This window comes from Carex rostrata, chromosome 13 (assembly GCF_964058835.1).
Source record: "Carex rostrata chromosome 13, lpCarRost1.2, whole genome shotgun sequence".
Classification (NCBI taxonomy): domain Eukaryota; kingdom Viridiplantae; phylum Streptophyta; class Magnoliopsida; order Poales; family Cyperaceae; genus Carex; species Carex rostrata.
Genome location: NC_135930.1, coordinates 10,186,369 through 10,207,045, shown reverse-complemented (window position 1 = coordinate 10,207,045; position 20,677 = coordinate 10,186,369). Strand labels below are relative to the sequence as shown.

At 34.9% G+C, this 20,677-nt stretch overlaps 2 protein-coding genes across 4 annotated transcripts; both read left to right on the top strand.

The window, feature by feature from the left end:
- The first annotated feature begins 3,773 nt into the window (after positions 1 to 3,773).
- Positions 3,774 to 8,135, top strand: LOC144564022 (RNA recognition motif (RRM)-containing protein). Of its 3 annotated transcripts, XM_078313510.1 has the most exons (5): positions 3,774 to 4,835; positions 5,138 to 5,397; positions 5,727 to 6,016; positions 6,410 to 7,329; positions 7,405 to 7,889. In XM_078313510.1, exons 1-5 carry the CDS (start codon positions 3,851 to 3,853, stop codon positions 7,695 to 7,697), a joined length of 2,748 nt encoding a protein of 915 aa, XP_078169636.1. In that variant the 5' UTR covers positions 3,774 to 3,850; the 3' UTR covers positions 7,698 to 7,889. The 3 variants fall into 3 exon arrangements, with proteins under 3 accessions (XP_078169636.1, XP_078169634.1, XP_078169635.1); XM_078313508.1 differs by having other exon boundaries at positions 6,410 to 8,135; XM_078313509.1 differs by having other exon boundaries at positions 3,774 to 4,829; positions 6,410 to 7,889.
- Positions 8,136 to 19,229: 11,094 nt separating this feature from the next.
- Positions 19,230 to 20,431, top strand: LOC144564531 (chaperone protein dnaJ 20, chloroplastic-like). Its single transcript, XM_078314128.1, has 3 exons — positions 19,230 to 19,597; positions 19,704 to 19,878; positions 20,153 to 20,431. The coding sequence occupies exons 1-3, from the start codon at positions 19,320 to 19,322 to the stop codon at positions 20,300 to 20,302; spliced, it is 603 nt and encodes a 200-aa protein (XP_078170254.1). The 5' UTR covers positions 19,230 to 19,319; the 3' UTR covers positions 20,303 to 20,431.
- Positions 20,432 to 20,677: the final 246 nt, after the last annotated feature.

Here is a 20,677-nt window from a genome sequence, read left to right as displayed (position 1 = left end):
AGAATGCTTCACTTTGGGTGACTCCTCACAATTGAAAAAGAGAGTTTTGCCCCTTTTTGGTAAAAAAATAATAAGTAGAATACTCATCACAATTGAAATTAAGTTTATTTAAAAACTTGTGTTTGTTTTTAGTGTTTGAAGTTTGAGTATGTCCCTCTTTTTTTTGGACTTTGTGAGTGGTTGGATACAAATGAGGATTGACCCTTCTTGTATCCAAGACCTATTGTATCCATTTTGTGATACAATTAGCATTTGATCAAATTATCCACGTAATAAGGATCTAAAATAGTGATATTTGAAAGATCACTAGGAGACCTTAATGCCTTATTTTCAGTTTCTAAGGTTTGAATTTTGACTTTTAAAATTCCTAACTCACCTATGTGTGATGCTCTTAAATTCCTAGCTTCACATTCTAACATGTTATTTTTAGCAATTAATTTTTGAATAATACCTTCCTTTTCAATCAAGATTTTATTGGACTTATCAATGAGAGATTACAACCTAGATTCATCATCATAATGCATTAGAATTTCATTGGTGAAGTACTTATATCATTGGTTTCTAACCGATTGGTATACAAGTTATTTTTGATCTCATCAATTGAACCATTATATTCTTCACCACCTTCTTCCTCATCGGTCAATTCATCTTTGGAACCAATATCATTAAGACCAAAATTTAAATGTACCTCATTAGTGGAGCTAGTTGACGCTTCGATTTCACCACCTTCCTTGTTGATATTCCTTGATTTGACAAGGTCCTTAAGGAATTCGATGGTGGTCTCGTCGATGATGTTCTTGCTTGAGATAATTGAGTCGACATCAATTGTCGAGGGACCTTCATCTACATTTGCCATCAATGCAAGGTTGGTCTCTTGATCATTTTTCGACTCCGTGTCGGATTGCTCCACCTTGCTATCATATGAGAACAAGTATTGCATGGCTTTGGCCTTTTTATTGCCTTTGTACCCGTCGTACTTTTGCCTTGGCCTTCATCTTGTTGCCCTTCACCATCCATATTTTTCAATTGAGAAAAAAGTTTGAAGCAAGTTTGGATGGTGTGCCATTCTCTATGACATGCAAAGCACATCACTCTTTTGTTTTTCTCTTTTTGTTCCTTGTTGTATTTCCTTTCGAAATTAAGCATGCCTTAGAACATTTTGGACAAGAGAAGGGCATCTTTGGAGGATTCATGATCAATTTTGTTTATAAATTGATCATTTGAGATACAGATGTTTGAGGAGCTAGGAGAGTTGCAGTTTTGTGCCGGAAATGCCACGGTTTTAATTTTGAGCTTTGCTTTAGCTCTCCGAATTGTCGAAGTGTGCATAGAGGTCATTCGATGTGAATGAGTCATGTGTGCCTTGAATTGCTTTTAGAGCACTCACCAACCCAGACCATTTGTCTCTCATGAGCATAACCCTAAATAGCTTCCCTACAATTTTATTATTAGAAAGTGGTTCTCCCAATTTAGTAAATTCATTTTGGATATGCATAAATCTATTATACATATCCTCAATGCTTTCGCCATCTTCAACCTTAAAGGTCTCAAATTTGGCTTCTAAACCGGTTATCTTGGTTCGTTTAATTTGGGTATTTTTCTCATACCGGTTTACAATGGCATCCCACATTTCTTTTGCACTTGAGGTGCTACCAAAGATTAAGGCAACCGATTCATTTACCAAATTGTAAATGGCATTGGTTACGAGGTCATTGTCTTTCTTTACAAGTTTGGATTTAAAGGTTTCGACCTTTACATCATCGGTACTATCGGTAGCAAGGGTATTGAATTTTGGTGTGTAACCCTTGTCAACCCATCCCATATCTCAAGAATATTTAAATAGTTAATCATGATTTTCTTCCAATGCATGAAATTTTGGTTGTACTCCCGAAAACCAAAAGTTCCTTCACGGATCTATAAGGTGTCATTTGTCAAGTTGATCTAACTCGAATTAAGTGTGTCTTAATTTGAGTAACTTGCTCTGATACCACTTTGTTATACTAAATGCACCGCTAATTGCTTAAAATAGAAAAATAATTGCGATTAAAGGTAAATAGATGAGTTTAGAGGAATTTTGATACGCGGGATGTTAACGGAGTTCGGCAAAACAAAGGCCTACGTCTCCAGGGCATCACAACCTCTTCTAGGTGCGCCTTTCTATACCCAACGAGAAAGGTTTACAACTTGTGCTAGGTGCGCCAGCATGTACAAACAAAATGCATTGTTCCTGAATCTCGTGCCGCTTCCCACGTCTTGATCTACATTACTCTATAGTTAGCTTCGGTATAATCTGATAGCCAACATATCTGGAGTCTGGAGATTTTGCTCCACACTATTACTATTTAAGGGTATAAAATAGTAAATGCAAACATGGACAGATTCAGAATTTTGATCAGGAGTAGGCACAAAATATTAATAATAGTGTCTCCTGACGAATCAGAGCGAAGTAGTTGATAGGGATCTAAAAAAGTTACAACACGATCGAATACGTCACGGTACGATACGGTTCCATCACGGCACGTGTGCCGGTTATGTGCCGTGACCATCTTTCAAAAATTTAGCACGACAAGGTACGTCACACACAACACATGGTCACGACACGATACATGGTCACGTGTAATTAGGACCGTTAGATATTGACCGAATGATGAATAGTAGGCACAAGTATAAAATATCACTGGGTCTAAAAGTTAATTTCGAATCCAGAGGTAGGCATGCATGGTTTGCCTATGAATGCATGCATGGTTGATTCAATAGGGCACGAGTCGTATGTAACACATCTCTGATCACATGGGATTCTCCTTCTGTCCATCAAAGTGGAGGTTGAAGTACAAGTTAAAGTGAAAGTTATTGGGGACCACACAAAAATGAGAATTTTATGTTGACAGGATTCATTGAATTAGTTTACAAGATTTAGTATTGAAGTTTACCGGATTTAGCATTGAAGTTTACAAAATTAGTTGAAAATATCCGAGAATTTTTGAGAGATTGAAGTTGAAGGACTGTTAGCTGCTTCCTAAAAACTTACCGGTGTAAGATAAGCAAAAATTCGAACAGTCGGTGGGACCTTGTATTTTCAGGTTTCCTTGAAGCGCCAAAAATGTTTTCCACCATTGATCAATAGTTCAATACATTATATATCGAACCAGCAGAGTACAGACCTAATTTCTCCTATAGCCAAATCATTTCATCCTTTAGAGATGTAATTTGAGGGACCAGCACCTGTGTTTATAGGAAAGAGATGTAATCAAGCTGGGTATGCATGACATCAGTCGCCTCTCTAAAAATAATGAAAAGTTATACATTGAAATTTACAAATTTTAATTTGAAAATTTTAACGATATTTTTTTATTGTTTGATTTTATACAAAATTAATTCAAATTTATTTTGTTTATAAATTTTGCATTATATATATAATTCTTGAAATAAATGAATGAATTCTAACTATTTGAATTTGTCATTTCAAGCCAATTCGATAGATTTTAGTGTTGAGCTTAAACATTGGATCCATATCCTCCCAGGTACCTGACTCAACACAATTGAAATGGACGGGTCAGATTTAATTTCAGCCAGTGGATGCACGGTGTAGCAATAGAGGGCAGTATTTGTGTGCTTTGAGATTCGTGCCAATTAAAAAAAAAAAATCCAATTTCAGACTATAATTTGATTCAATTGCACTCAATCAGGTAAACATTGGAGTGCCTTTTTGTGATTCTGTTCCTGCAAAATCCTTGGAGGGCCTTTTTGTAAGAACACGCTCTTATTCTTGATTGTTGGCTTTCCCTACCTATTATCCCATCCCGAGCCCTTTGCCCTAGGTTTTCCAACCAGACCTTGTTGACTGGGATCTATGGCCTCATCTGCTCCGAAATCCATCTGGGTTCGCCAAGCCGAGGAAGCCAAGCAGAAGTCCGACGCCGCCACCACCGCCGCTGCAAAGGCCGCTTTTGAGGCCACCTTCAACTCCGCCGCGTCCGCTAAGCCCGAGCTCGACACAAATCCCGAACCCGACTCGGACTCCGACACCCCCTCCCGTCCCTCCTCACCTCAGTCCGTCGGTCCTGTTGACCCCACCCGCTGCATCGCTGCTGGTCCCGGAGTTTCTGGTGCGGCGGCGGGAACAGCCGTGTCTTTCACAGTTACTCTGAAAGACTCCAATGGTAGCAAGATCCCGCACGGTGGCACTGTCGTGAAAGCAAAAATCTCTCCAGGACCGGGTGTAGGTGGATCGGACCTAGATGGTATAGTTAAGGACCTGAACGATGGGACCTACACTGTAACCTACCTGGTGCCTAAACGGGGCAACTACAATGTACACGTGTCAGTTGAAGACAGGCCTATAATGGGCAGCCCGTTCCCGGTTTTCTTTAGTGCGGGACCCACAACCACAACCCTCACAAGCACCACTCCACTTGGCACAATTGGTACCATTGGTACAATCGGTACAACACCTGTACCAATGTATGGGATGATGAACCAGACGATGCCAAACATGCCGAATTACATGGTTGGTACAGGGCTAGGGATGATGGCAACGGGCAATTCGGGTGGGGTGATACTGCAAGGAGTTGGGGCGTCACTAGGGGAGGTGTGCAGGGAGTATCTGTATGGAAAATGCGCAAAGGCGGCAGGAGAGTGTAGGTTTGGGCACCCGCCCCAGCAGCTGCTGATGCATGTGCTAGCCACTGCTGCTACAACCATGAATGGGACCCTCATGGGCCCCTCGGCTGCTGCCATGGCTGCTGCTCAGGCCATTGTGGCCGCACAAGCGCTCCAGGCTCATGCAGCCCAGATCAAGTCACAGAAGCCAGAGGAGAGTGATGCTCCAGGTTCAGGTGCTTTTAATTTTTTTTTTTGGTTTGTTTTTCTAGTATGTATTTATCTTTCTTAGATGTTATCATGTAATTGTGCAATAGGTCTCACTTCCCATTTGTTTCATCCATTTTGCAAGGACTGAAAATGAGCATCAAATATTTAGGAATCAAATGGAATTTTGAGACAATAGGGGCCGAAACTTTTTTTGGAGTGTTAGGAACTAAAATGGAAATGGATGTTACATTGGGAACTATTTGTGAAATTTACTCATGTTGCAAGAACTAATATGTAATACCCTTTATCCTTGTCTGTTTGACAACAGGTTCGCCTGAGAAGTCGGCTGAGGCTGACGCCTTGAAGAGAACTGTCCAGATCAGCAACTTAAGCCCCCTACTAACTGTTGAGCATCTCAAACAGCTCTTTAGCTATTGTGGGACAGTGACTGATTGCATGATAACTGACTCAAAGCACTTTGCTTTTATTGAGTACTCAAAGCCCGGAGAGGCCTCGTCAGCGCTGGCGCTTAATAATGTTGATGTTGGTGGCCGGCCATTAAATGTTGAGATGGCAAAATCTCTGCCGGTAAGGATTTGATGTTGCTATTGTTAATTGATGCATTGGTGAATATGACATGATAGAGTGTTGTACTTGCCCATAGAAAGCCTTGAAAAAACTGTTCGTAGCTTATAATCACCTATACGCAGGTCCTGAAATCATTCCCAAACTACCACTCTTTTCAGTTATGTAGAACTATCAACAAAAAGGTAGCAGTTCAGTCATCAAAACAGGTGGTGAGAGGTGGAGTGGAAGTTTTGAGTTTTTACAATGGTATGCTCGAAATAACCCCCAACTTAAAAGGAGAGGGTTAAAACTAGATGAATATAACTAAACTGTTTGATTTGTGTTGTCAGGTTAAGACGGCAAATGGAGGAGTTAACAATGCATCCTTGCCAGTGATGATGCAGCAGGCAGTGGCTTTGCAGCAGATGCAGTTCCAGCAAGCTCTGGCCATGCAGCAGGCTGCTTCTGCACAGGCGGCTGCAGCAAGGGCTGCTACAATGAAGTCTGCTACTGAGGCTGCTGCTGCCCGTGCCAAGGAGATCAGCATGAAACTCAAGGCCGAGGGTTTTCCTGCCGGCACAGGCGGTGTGGAAATTGATGGTGAAGCAGATGGTAACAAGGAGGAGAAGAAAAAATCAAGGTCTATTTTTTACTCAAAATTACGAAATATCCCCTCAAAATGTGTTTACAGCTTTGGTTTGCGACAGTTCTGTAACTTGTTATGATCTTGACAAGTAGTATGTTATCAAGCACCTTGGTTTTAAATGGCAGGACTTCAGGAGCATAGTTACATAGAAGACAGTTAGAATAATTATGGTCTTGACCAGTAATTTGGGAAAAAAAGGAATAAAAACGAAGTTACATGAATAAAGCTTAAATTATAAATAATATTAGAATATAAATTACACACTATATAAGATTGTTTTGGCTTCAACATTAAGGCTGGGAGTCATGACCTGCATTCACGCTGAAGGCAGAAGCCGCAAGCTGCTAAAACATCTGTCTTAATTTATTTTCTTTTCTAATATGGCAGTTCACCTCCTGTGAGGAAGTCGAAATCCCGGTCAAGGTCAAGGTCACCAATTAAATATAGAAGCAGGAGGCGCTCCCGCTCGTACTCTCCACCAATCAGACGGCGCCCTAGGTCCCGTTCACGTTCTCCAATTCGGTCCCATGCCCCTATCCGTTCCAGCAGGAGGGAAAGGGAGATGGATAGGAGAGGGAGGGCAAGGTCTCTTGACCGTTCCTCAAGGAGAGATAGTGATAGGACGGATCGGGACAGGTCTCCTGACCGTTCCTCAAGGAGAGAGAGCGATAGGATGGATCGGGACAGGTCTCCTGACCGTTCCTCAAGGAGAGAGAGCGATAGGACGGATCGGGACAGGTCTCCTGACCGTTCCTCGAGGAGGGAGAGTAATAGGAAGGATAGGGACAGGTCTCGTGACCGTTCCTCAAGGAGAGAGAGTGATAGGAAAGAGAGGGAGAGGTCCCTCGAGCGTTCCTCAAGGAGAGAGAATGAGAGGAGAGAGACTGACAGGAAAGAGAGGAGAGAAAGAGATAGGACAGAGAGCCAGAGGTTGCATTTTTCGTCTAGTTCCAGAAAGGAAAAGGAGAGGAGAGAGAGCGACAGGAAGGAGAGATCCCGTTCACCAGCTCACCATGAAGAGGAAAGAGAGAGATCGAGATCTAGAGAGAGAAAGCACAGTAATTCTGAAAAGGAAGATCATAGAAAGAATGCAAAAGGCAAAGATCATTCCAAGGAGGAGAAAGAGATTGATAAGGGAGGAGATTATAATGAGAATGATCGGATTAATGGTCACAAGGACCCTAAATCCATCAAAAAGCCTGTTGTAGAGAAAGATAATGATTTTGAAGCAAGTGAGGAGAAAGAAAATTCACCTTCTCCAGGTTTGAAATCCAAGAAGAGAAAATCTGATCGTGAAGAGCATGATGGTCACAAGGACCCTAAATCCATCAAAAAGCCTGTTGTAGAGAAAGATAATGATTTTGAAGCAAGTGAGGAGAAAGAAAATTCACCTTCTCCAGGTTTGAAATCCAAGAAGAGAAAATCTGATCGTGAAGAGCATGATGATTATGAGAAGCGGCATCGATCACGAGATGATAAAAGAGAATTACAACACAGGAAGTCGTATCGTTCAAAAGAAACTGATGATGAGGGTCACCGCCATAGTAGATCAGAGAGATCGAAGGAGGATTCTTATAGTAGAAGCACATCTGACAAGAAGCGAGAGAAAGATGCATCGAACACCATGAAGGATGCTGGGTCAGACCGTTGGATGGATGGGGAGTTGGATGATTAATGTGTCAATTAGGTTTTGTATGTTTTTGCTAAAAATTTGGGCATGTACTTTTTTTTTTATTGCAGGATTGGTAAGACCGGAGTATAACTGGATAGGGCAAAATGGAGGGGATGGAGATTCCTGGAAGCATTGATGTAATTCTTAACTAATCCTCTCTGTTTCAGGAGTAATCTCTTGGATTCTAGAAAACTATTCTATGGTGTTATGCTTGTTAGTTAATCAGGTACTTGATTGTAATTCTTGTTGTATTTGTTGCTGTTATTGGAATTATTCTGTACCAATTCGTACCATAATATAGTGGATCTGTTGGCTCTATTTTTATACGGGACATCTAAATGCACTTTAGTTTGTACTATAGCAAGCATACCTTGGTATACAACAACACTTGGGTGCATATCCAAATAAAAATGAGGAAGCAGTTTGGTGACACAGTTTTCATTTTTGGTAATAATATATCATATTGTGTTAGCTGTCCCATGTTTAGTGACTACTGCCACATTCATTTGTTCTTCTTTTTTCTTTTTTCCCTTTTTTCTTCTTTATATTTTACGGGTAACAGGTGATTCTTTCGAGTGGCCAGTGTAGAAGAATGGAAATGGAGCTATCCATTAATAAGGTGGTTTCGTTCTTTTTCCTTCTTTATGCATTTTCATGGTCCGTGCATTTTGATGTCTAGTGATACTATACCTATTCAATATTCATCCATCCAATTTATTATTTTTGTTCTTCTTTTTTCTTTTTCTTTTTTCTTTTTTCTTTTGCTACTTTTTGGTGTGGGAACAGGATTATATCTGAGTGGAGCATGCAACTTGTGGTGTCAGAAAACTGTATCCTGCCGGCGAAAGCATCCTCACTATCCTTAACTAGGTCTTAACAAGATGAGCTGCATTACCTTCATTGCTAGCCTAGTTACTTTTTTGTTAAATTATTTCATATGCTTTATAAAGCATGGGCTCTCTTGTGCTTACATCCTTATTTTTGTTTTCAAAGTCCAAACATTCGATTCGAATAGCTCGATATGATATCCATAATAAAATGTGCATTGCGACCAAATTTTATATTTTTTTGGAAATTTTTTTACTATTTTTTTAGATAGGTGGAAAATCATTGTTTTTCAGAATATTCTGGATCCATAAAAAAACAGTGATTTTGTTCCCATCTAAGAAAATAGTTAAAAGATTCCAAAAAAAAAAAAGAGGAAAGTTTGGTTCCCAAGCACATTTTAATATGGAGATCATGTTGAGTGTTTCGGATCGACTGTTTGGACTTTGAAAATGGCACGAATGGATGTCAAGTACAGGAGGGCCCATGCATTATAAAGCATATTAGCCAAACTCTTTATAGTTTGAGGTCTAGTGAACTTTATGCATGTGGAAAAATAATTGTCCAGGTGCACAAGGTATTCATTTTCTTTTTTCTGTCTGTTCCTTTTTTCTTTTCTAACCCTTCCTCTTAACTTTTATCTCACTCTGGATGTCTGTATTGGGGTATGTTAGGGATTTTAGAGAGTGAAGTAGCATTCTCACCGTTGTTTGGTTAGGTTTCCCATTATTTTTTATAAGCTCTCTATGAAGTATGGTTCAATTTGGTATCAGTGTTGTATGTATTTATAGTGTGAAGTGGTAGGGCTTTCTGATGGATTATCTCTTGTTGAGAAATCATTACTGCTGGGTGCTTAATCTTTGCAAATATGGTGTGAGGCTAAGGATTTCTGTTGATTCTCTCTATGGTTGAGAAATCATTACTGCTGGGGTGTTTAATTTTTGCAAATCCTGGTGTCCATAATACTTGCCAATCTCATTTTCTGTGGACTTTGTAATTCAAAATCTGAATTACTGGAAATAAATCTGCTACGATCCTAAGGGGATTCTAGGGTTCTGTTATTCTAAATCCAACCTTTTATTTTTTTGAGTTGTACCAATCTCTATAAAAGTTATATTTTATGCACGAATCTCAAAACAAATGAAAGGTTGGATTAAGTAATAGGACCTACAATTCCCTTAGGATTGTAGCAGATTTATTTCCCTGAATTACTACCTATCCTACCTGTCAATTCATCTCCAATAAATACAAAATTATAGAATGCCTAACATCTTTATGCCCCATGATTTTGACTTTTTAAGTGTGCATCTCTCCTGAAAAAATAGTGGAATAAATTGCAATACTGTTGGTTCAATTAATTTAGCAATTTCCTCTTCTTTTTCTATGTTAGTTGTGTCGGTGAAAGTATGTTCCTTAGTGTAGTGCTTCAAGTAAACGTACAATCTTTAATATAAGAGAATCTATAAGGACAAGTATTTTTAACCTGTTCATAATTTCTATAGAAGAAACAATATTACAATACTTCCGGTAAAAAAGAAATCACACGTTATCTACATTTGGTTTGCAGAGCTTATGGATGGTATCAATAAAAATCTCATTGGGCCGCGTTGCTTCGTTCTTTCTGTTATGGCAATTTGCCATTTTTTTTTCTACATTTTTTAGAGTATCCAAAAGTAATGAAACCTTCAGAGGCAAACCAACAGGAATTCACTACGGTAAAACAACGGAAACTTCTGAATTGTTATTTGGTGTTACCAGCATTTTAGGCAACGGATGTGGAGTCTATAATGGAGAATCTAAATTTTTAGTTCCCGCAAACAATATCTGCAAATCTTTATTCATTTTATTATTTTAGCAGGAACGATTGCACTGCCTCTTTAAGATACCATCACAACATGACAACTATCAAGTGGCTCACTTTATAGGTTTAAATTTTGGTTTGTTCATCATTATATTGTGTCATATTGTACTCAGATTTATACTTATGGATGACCTAATTTAGTTCTACGTCAATGATCTAGTTGCTGAAATAGTACTCTAAAAAAAAAAACCAATTGGTTTCTTTTCGAGTCACCGTCACCCCCTTAACACTTGAAAGAATATGGTAATGGAGAAAAGAGAATTGAAATTAGGAGTGCTATTCGCAATGGAGATATAAGGATCAACACGAAGGTGGTTCAAATCCTATCCCGTATTGGGTTAGAACTTAGAATCTATGGATTACCATACAAAATGTGTCGTTCTAAGGATAATAATTTCCAAGTACTAAAAAAATGAATCGCTACTACAACCTAATTTGTGTTCATCTAGAACTGAAACATTATGGAGTAAAAAAATGTCTTGTTCTGAAAACACGATGGTAGAAAATTGAAAGAAAAAAGATACAAAGACAGATAAACTGTTCTGACTGTTCAAATCGTGATAACTTGACATGACCATATGATGAAATTAATGTAGGTTGAAATTCCCTCCCCTTTTCTTTCACTTCCAGACTTTTGTTTGTTTCTAGAGGATTAATATATATATATAGAACAAGGCTTGGGTGCTATGGATAGCATAGAGGGCTACGGTGCTACGGCTCAATATTTGAGTTTTCAAAATTCTAACGGTCGATCTGAACCGTTCATCTTGTTCTCCACATTAATATGTGTTTGGAGACCAAATTTTATATTTTTTGGAAATTTTTTACTATTTTTTTAGATAGGTAGAAAATCACTTGATCTAAAAAATTCTGCACCATTCAGATATTTGATTTTCTACCTATCTAAAAAAGTAGTAAAAAATTTCCAAAAAAGGTAAAATTTGGTCTTCGAACACATATTAATATGGAGAACAAGATGAACGGTTTGGATTGACCATTAGGATTTTGAAAACTTGAATATTGAGCCGTAGCATCGTAGCTCTCTATGTTATCCATAGCACCCCAGCCTTACTCTATATATATATATCTACATGTATAAGTTTGGAAGAGTCTAGAAATCATGCAGTTATTTAACCCGTAAATTATAAATATTAATATTAATATTAATATTAATATTAATATTAATATTAATATTAATATTCAATTTTCAAAACTTACTATTCAATTATATGATTGATATTTAGATTGAATTACTATCGATATACCGGATTCCCAACAAAAAAATTATATAATACTAATAAGCTGCTAACTCTTATTTAGATTGATGTATGATTTCTATGACAACATCTTTCTTTTTGAAGGTTTCCTATGACAACATCTTGAAATGAAGATTTATTTAGAACTATCTACAATATTTATTATTTAATACGGGGTTCAATTTGTCAAAATTAAAATCTTATTCTAGAAGAAAATTGACACGTGCCATAGAAAAATGAAGATTCTCTTGACACCATGGCATGAGACACGTGGCAGTGGCATAAAATTATATTGTTTGGTCTAGATCTTCGCCAGCAGAAATTTGTATTATAGAAATTATTTAAAAATAATACAGATAATAGATTAATTGTCTTGAGATTTTGGTCTCATAGAAAGAACCAAAATTTATTTCTTGTAAAAATCAAAATTTTTATACAATCTGTAAATTACTCAATATTATTTTTATATTAGTTCTATGAATAAAAAATTCTACTTTGCCAGAAACTTAAAAGTTCCGTCCTTTTTTAATACTATTACTATCATTTTCACTTTCACTTTTATTTTTATTACTTTTATTTTATGACTACTTTATTACTACTTATCTTTATTGTATGATTGTGATTGGGTTTCATTTCTAGCCTACTTCAACTCATTTGGAACTAAATACTTGATTGTTGTTGTTGCAATAGCTACAAACGAGGAGATCGGAATAGCCAGGAATCAACGATTACCATATCTATTCCCTCCGTAATATGTCCAAACGCGGTAATCACATTCCAGATAATCCTAAAGTGGAAATTATATTTTAAAAGCACAAACCAAACGCGCTCCTTAAAGGAATTGTTTAGAAAGAATTTAGGCAGGTTTCTTTCACCGTCCCCATCTTATTTGTTTTATACATGACTAAAAGCATTAAAAATCTAAAGAGTTCTAGATTTACCACTTTTCTAGATTATAGATTTCAAGTAGTTACTTTGACCCATATATATATATATATATATATATATATTGATAAAGACCTGTAGGCATGACGCACACTCAAAATCCCATTCTACAAGTGAGAGTCGATTATACCCTTCTATTTCTATTTGAAAGGCTATACCACTTCCAATTATGCTATCATTCACAGTGATGGCATTTCGAAATATTTATACCAGTAAAAAAATATACAACTACTACTGGAAAGGCGTGTTCTGATTCTAAGAATTTGACTGCATATATTATAACTTGGCATAATCCTTTTAATAATCAAAATATAACGCCTTATATATATATTTTAAATAAAGATAGATACAAAATTTTAACATGAAATATTCAGATTGGTAATTAGATTTCGATATAATATCTCACATGAAAAGTATAGTATTAGTCACTACTGATTTTTCGTCTCATATTATTTTTTTGTTTGTTTGTAAAGTATTAGGTTTTATTTTAGATATTAAAATAGACCGAAATAGGTGGGAATTTTTTGTTTGTTTCTTTCTTTAAAAAAACATTTCAGCATATTATATATTCCCACCAAAAGAAACATATATATAGAGGTTGGCTAAGATCAAAGTGGTAGTTCCTGAGCTTTGGTGCTACCAATTCGTTTTTCAACTTTCAAAGTTCCAAATGTCGATCCGAACCGTTCAAGTTGTTCTCCATATTAAATTGTGCTTGGAGACCAAATTTTACATTTTTCTGAATTTTTTTACTATTTATTAAGCCACTTTGAAAATCGCTGATCCAACGGTGACTTAACAAAACAGTAAAATCAGAAGCCACCGTTGGATTAGCGATTTTCAAAGTGGCTTAATAAATAGTAAAAAAATTCAGAAAAATGTAAAATTTGGTCTCCAAGCACAATTTAATATGGAGAACAACTTGAACGGTTCGGATCGACGTTTGAAACTTTGAAAGTTGAAAAACGAATTGGTAGCACCAAAGCTCAGGAACTACCACTTTGATCTTAGCCAACCTCTATATATATATATATAGAGTTAGGCTAGGGTGCTATGGATAGCATAGTGGTCTCCCGTGCTACGGCTCAATATTCGAGTTTTCAAAATCCAAACGGTCGATCCGAACCATTCATCTTATTCTCCATATTAATATCTGCTTGGAGACCAAATTTTATAATTTTCTGAATTTTTTTACTATTTATTAAGCCACTTTGAAAATCGCTAATCCAACGGTTTTACTGTTTTGTGCAGCCACCGTTGGATCAACAATTTTGTAAAATACTTAATAAATAGTAAAAAAAATCAGAAAAATGTAAAATTTTGTCTCCAAGCATATATTAATATGGAGAATAAGATGAACGGTTCGGATCGACCGTTTGGATTTTGAAAACTCGAATATTGAGCCGTAGCACGGGAGGCCACTATGCTATCCATAGCACCCCAGCCTAACTCTATATATATATATATATATATATATATATATATATATATATATATATATATATATATATATATATATATATTCAGGTCATCTTCGGACAACACAAATTCTATGAGATTTTTAACAAGTTAGAATATATTTTTTTGGATCCGAACCGAATATTTATATTTGGAATGGTTTTGGTTTTGGTTTTATTTTCCATTTTTTTTTATTGTCAATTAGTACAAAATCATGTAAATAATAAAATCAAGTCAATTTTTTTTCCCATATATAGTGTTGCTCTATAGTTAAAGTTTAAGGCTAACATAATAGACTTTGTAGGCCGATTTTTTTATAAATACCCAAAAGAAATATAAAATTACGAAATTTATCCACTGTCTGATTGAAATTCGAGAAATACCCAATCCGGTTAACCAATAACCGGATTTGGGAAAAACTTCCGGTTAACCATTAACCGGTTACCCATTAACCATTCAAAACAATATATCCGGTTAATGGTTAACCGGAAAGTTGTTGTTGTTGTTTTTTTTTTTTTTTTTTTAACAGAAAATTTTAAATTTTTTTATTTTTTTTATTGAAATATTAGAAATGTTAAATATATTTCTTTGAAAATAGATAAAATACAATATAATTTGATTTATTAGAAAGACTGCAACAAATAACCCGATTAATATTTTTTAGGCCGGATTTTTCGCGGCTGTAAGAAAAATTAATATATTTCTTTATGTGTTATTGGAAAAAAATAAAAATGCTTAAATTCTGAGTTATTGATCCCAGTTCAAAAGTCACTTCTATGTAATCTAGAAAATATTGTAATCCTTCTAGGGCATTTAATTTATAAAAAGTTGTATCTATTTTGATAATTCTTTTTTAATAACAATTATTAAATAACTTAAAGTTTATATTTTTTTTTCAAAAATAGATACAACTTTTTATAAATTAAATGCCCTAGAAGGATTATAATATTTTCTAGATTACATAGAAGTGACTTTTGAACCGGGATCAATAACTCAGAATTTAAGCATTTTTATTTTTTTCCAATAATACATAAAGAAATATATTAATTTTTCTTACAGCCACGAAAAATCCGGCCTGAAAAATATTGATCCGGTTATTTGTTGCAGTCTTTCTAATAAATCAAATTATATTGTATTTCATCTATTTTCAAAGAAATATATTCAACATTTCTAATATTTCAATACAAAAAATAAAAAATTAAAATTTTTCTGTTTTAAAAAAAAAAAAAAAAAAAAGAAAAAAAAAAAAAAAAAACCAACAACTTTCCGGTTAACCATTAACCGGATATATTGTTTTGAATGGTTAATGGGTAACCGGTTAATGGTTAACCGGAAGTTTTTCCCAAATCCGGTTATTGGTTAACCGGATTGGGTATTTTTCGAATTTCAATCAGACAGTGGATAAATTTCGTAATTTTATATTTCTTTTGGGTATTTATAAAAAAATCGGCTTTGTAGGTTCTTTCAAAATATAGACTTTAGATGATCATTATTATATGATCTGTTTTGATGATTCAATTAAAATTAGTATCAATTATTACATTTTTTCTAAAAGAAAAAAGAGATAAAATTTTATTTGCTTACTAACGGGAAATAACTGGGGTCCGGATCACCTAAAGTAACCCAATCTTTGGATTTTGAATCGAGACCGTTCGATTTGAATCTGTCGCTCAAAATAACTTCGCAATTCGAATTCATCTCTCAAGATGTGTGCGCTCCACTTTGAATAGATTATCACGGATTCAAATCGGATGGTCCCGATTTACAACTCAAAGATTGGATTACTTCACTGAATCTGAACTCAAATAACTGCGCAATCTCTAATTGCTCATAATACATTAATAAAATTTCCTTTATAAAAAATAATAATTGATAATTGGATTTTATTTCATTTCATTTCGTTTTGTTTACTTGATGGAGGTGTAACGGATGTTTTACACCTATGATAGAATTAATTCTTGTTTTTGAAAATTAATTTAATTACAAAGAGACAGTAGCACAGTTAACTAAAAAAATTTAAAAATTATTTTGAAATAATAACTGTCCAAATATTAATCTAAAATAACTAAATATTTCCTATAAAAATTACATCTCACGTATCCGTGGAATACGGAATTTTTTTCATAAACCATAATTAATAAAACGAATTTTACGGAACCAATGTCTCAAATTTTTTTTTTTTCAAAAACCATAAGGACCGTGGGGTTTCCACGGTCTCAATTTTTTTTTTTTTTTATAAAACATAATTTTAAAATTTTTTTTGTATTAAAATATTAGAAATGTTGAATATTTTTTTTTGAAAATAGATGAAATACAATATAATTTGATTTATTAGAAAGACTGCAATAAATAATCCGGATCAATATTTTTCAGGTCGGATTTTTTGCGGTTATAAGAAAAATTAATATATTTCTTTATGTGTTATTAGAAAAAAATAAAAATGCTTAGATTCTGAGTTATTGATCCCGGTTCAAAAGTCACTTCTAGGTAATCCAGAAAATATTGTGATCCTTCTAGTACATTTAATTTATGAAAAGTTATATCTATTTTTGAAAAAAACAAAAACTTTTAAGTTATTTAATGATTGTTATTAAAAAAGAATTCTCAAAATAGATATAATTTTTTATAAATTAAATGTCCTAGAAGGATCACAATATTTTCTGGATTACTTAGAAGTGATTTTTGAACCGGGATCAATAACTCAGAATCTAAGCATTTTTTTTTCTAATAACACATAAAGAAATATATTAATTTTTCTTATAGCCGCGAAAAATCCGACCTGAAAAATATTGATCCGAGTTATTTATTGCAGTCTTTCTAATAAATCAAATTATATTCTATTTCATCTATTTTCAAAGAAATATATTCAACATTTCTAATATTTTAATACAAAAAATAAAAAAAATTTAAAAAAAATTATGTTTTATAAAAAAAAAAGTTGAGACCGTGGAAACCCCACTGTCTTTATAGTTTTTGAAAAAAAATCAATTATATTAGTTCCGTAAAATTCGTTTTAATAATTATGATTTATGAAAAAAAATTCTGGAATACGTCCTTCTAGAAGCTAGCTTATTGCTTGCCAATTCGGAATCCAACAATAATTGATTGTTCTGATGTAAGCTTTGCGTATTTTCAACTCTTCATCACTTTCAGTCTTCAGACCACCTGGATTCTAGAAGAAACAATATTTTCACTTGTGATTTGGACATGCTTCCCAGGAAGAAAAGCTGTCGCCCACTTTTTGTGATATTCATATCACCTTAGATAACATAAATTTTGATATGAGAACAAGTTTTTGATCTAGTGACAAAGACACATGGTATCTATATGAGAGGTTATGAGTTCGAAATTCAGATGTGAGAAATCATTTGTTATATTACAAATGTATTAAATAGTTGAGTGGCTTGATCTCCAACCTTTACTAAAAAAAAAAAAAAAAATTTTGATTTTAAATCTAGACTATTCGATATGTTTTAATACAAATGTTAAAAGGGGTACCACGCTTTTTACCTCGATCGGATAAGATCGGTTCGTGTTCTTATCCAATGGTCCGGATCTAAACTCAAATATTCTTTTACCTCATAAAATGCAGTTTTTATATATTTAATTACATTTAAGCGAACTCTTTTCTTAAAAATAAAAAAAATTCTAACATATATTCAGTTTTTATAATACATCTACTTAATTTGAGAAAATTTATATATTTAATTACAAATTTAAATTATGAATTTATTTGTAATTATTTACATAGAACATCTAGTAATCTTGATTGATGTTCTATTTAAAATTTATTCGCACAATCATCATAAATTTTTTAAACTGTACTACCAAACGTTCAAGTTATTTAATATAAGACTAAACACATTTTCGGTTTTAATTTGATTTGCATATTATTTAAAAAGACATATCTACAATTTTAGTAATTAAATAATCTGCGTCACACTCACACCACTGGCGATTTTTTATTGGTAGTAATTGATAGAAAAGAAGAGAGGAAAACATAAAGAGTACAGCTGTTTTTTTATGGATAGTAAGATCGGTACTGTTCATACCAATCCTAACTTTTTTTTTAAAGTTAAGATCGGTATTGTTTATACCGATCTAAGCTTTTTTTTTTTTTTTGCAAAGTTTGGATCTGTACTTTAAAACATATCAAAGTTTGAATTGGTACTGTTTATACTGATCTAAACTTTTTTTTTTTGCAACTTAAAAAAAAAGTTAAAATCAATATGAACAGTACCGATCTTATTACCTATATAAAAACAGCTATACTCTTTCTGTCCCCACTCTTCTTTTCTATTAATTACTACCGATAAAAAATTCCCCACACCATCATCAAACTACTGTACTGTTCTACGTAGACAAATTAATGTTTTGGCATTGCTAGGAAAGGATGCATCTAGAAGAGGACTAAACCAATTCTAAGAATCTAGAAGATCTATACCGAATTTAATCGAGATATCCATATCCAGCCAAAGGGAAGTAGAGAGAAGGTTTAGACTTTAGAGTTCTACCCGCATTTCGTCAATTCTTCGGCCCCACAGTAGGATAATTACATTCCAAAAGGGTCTTGAGATTTTATACGGCGAATATTACGGTAAGCAAACATGCAGTGATCACCGAGACAGTGATATACTGCATGATTTTATTGATTTCACTACCTTAATTAGGAATTCACATTCTCTCAAGTTACTGAGTACAATTGAATTGGATGGTTCAAAATTATTCTTTTTAACTTGGCACGAATCTCAAAGCACAAATAACACTGTCCCTCACCCATCCTGAGCAAGAACCAAATGAAATTAAATCCGGACCGTCCTTTTCAATTGTGTTGAGTCCGTGTCCCTCCAGGCACCTGAGGCACAATTTAAAAAAATGGACATTAATTCCAGCTGGGCCTAACTCAATCTGAAGCCAGTTGAGACTGTAGGGGTATGCTTTGAGATTCGTGCCACATGAAAAGAACGGTCTAGATTTGTGACTTACACATCAAGTAGCTGGGGTGATACGGATTCTATCTGGAAGGGATACGGATCCCCTTAATTAGTGTCAAAAAAAAAAAAAAAAAAACAAAAACAAAAAAAACAGGGCCGTTGAATTTTGCGGCTGTACAATTCCGCTGTCAGTTCACCGCGCTCATGCCGCCTATAAAAGCAAAAATAAATCGGAACAGATCAATCACGAACAACCCAACTCAAAACCAGAAAGAGATCTAGAGAGAAAAGAATACCAAACCAAATAAACAAAAATTAAAGGAGATAGCGATCGAGAGAGGGAAAGATGGCCGGTACTAGTCTTAAAACCATCATCACACCACCTCTCAACCACCATGAGAGACGACACAGCGGGTTGCTACCAGCTGGAATTGCCACCTGTCAGTTCGTCTCGATCAGAAAACAGCTTCAGCACCTCCGTCTTACAGCATCTATACCAAGATCAAATGCTGCGGTGGGTTATGCGACGGATGTCACCGGAACAAGCTTCTATGACCTTCTAGAAGTTTCTAAAGAAGTGAGCTTTGAGGAGATTAAGAAGGCCTATAGGCGACTTGCTCTGAGGTACTAATTGCTAATATTTTTCATATGCTCTTTATTTTGACATGTACCAGTATATTTGGGCAGCTACTAGAAAATGCATATAAAATATTTTGGTACAAAATGACAGGTACCATCCTGATGTATCGCCTCCTGATTTGGTGGAGGAGAATGCGCGTAGATTTATAGATGTACAAGAGGCATACCAGACACTGTCTGATCCTAGGAGGCGGGAGGTCTATGACAGTGGGCTCTGCCTTGGTGTCGGCTCTGCCACCACCTCTGGCAAATGGCGATTCAATGAGGTTGGAAACCTTTTTTTTATGGATAAATTCGATGAATCCCTATATAAATTATCAAATCAAGACTAATATCTTTTTAATTTATGAAAAAAAGATTCAAACTTGCTCAGCAAAGCAGGGATGAAACATTTACATTTTGGTCTAGTTATGGTCGATTGAGTCTCACCATGCATATGCAAATACTGCACACTACTGTAATAACTTGTTTTTTTTGTGTTTTTCCTGTATGCTGTTTTGTTTCTAAATCAGGACTTTTCTGTTTGAACATTTTAAACAGGAATTGTATGACAGTTCCAGTTGGAAGAGGCAGTGGCAAGATCAGCTGGAGAAACTGAAGAGACGAAGCAATATGACCAGAGACTCATATTCGAATTTACCATGGGGGGCAAAAATGCGCCAGAGATGGGCTGAATCAACAGTTTTATAGTCATTATTTGCAAAATTGATGTAACTTTCACTGGTTTCCTTTCCGGCTTCGCTTTTGTCTCGGTGGAGGAAATCAATTAATACTGTAGGCTGTACAGATTAGGTGATTCCAGTTCTATAATTAGCAGAAGTCAGAAGTGGTTTTAATTTTGTCTATTGGGGGGGGGGGGGGGGGGATATATAAAATCTATGCAGTTTGATATTAAGAAATCCCTTTTTTAATTTTCACATTCTGATTTTTCAAATTTCTGACAATGACTTTTGCTTTGTTGTCTATAACTGCTCTGGCCTTGAGATCGAATAGAGATTTGCTACTCTCTCTTCAGAGAGTCAAAAGACAAAAATAAAAGAAGGAAATTTGAGCCTAAAATATATA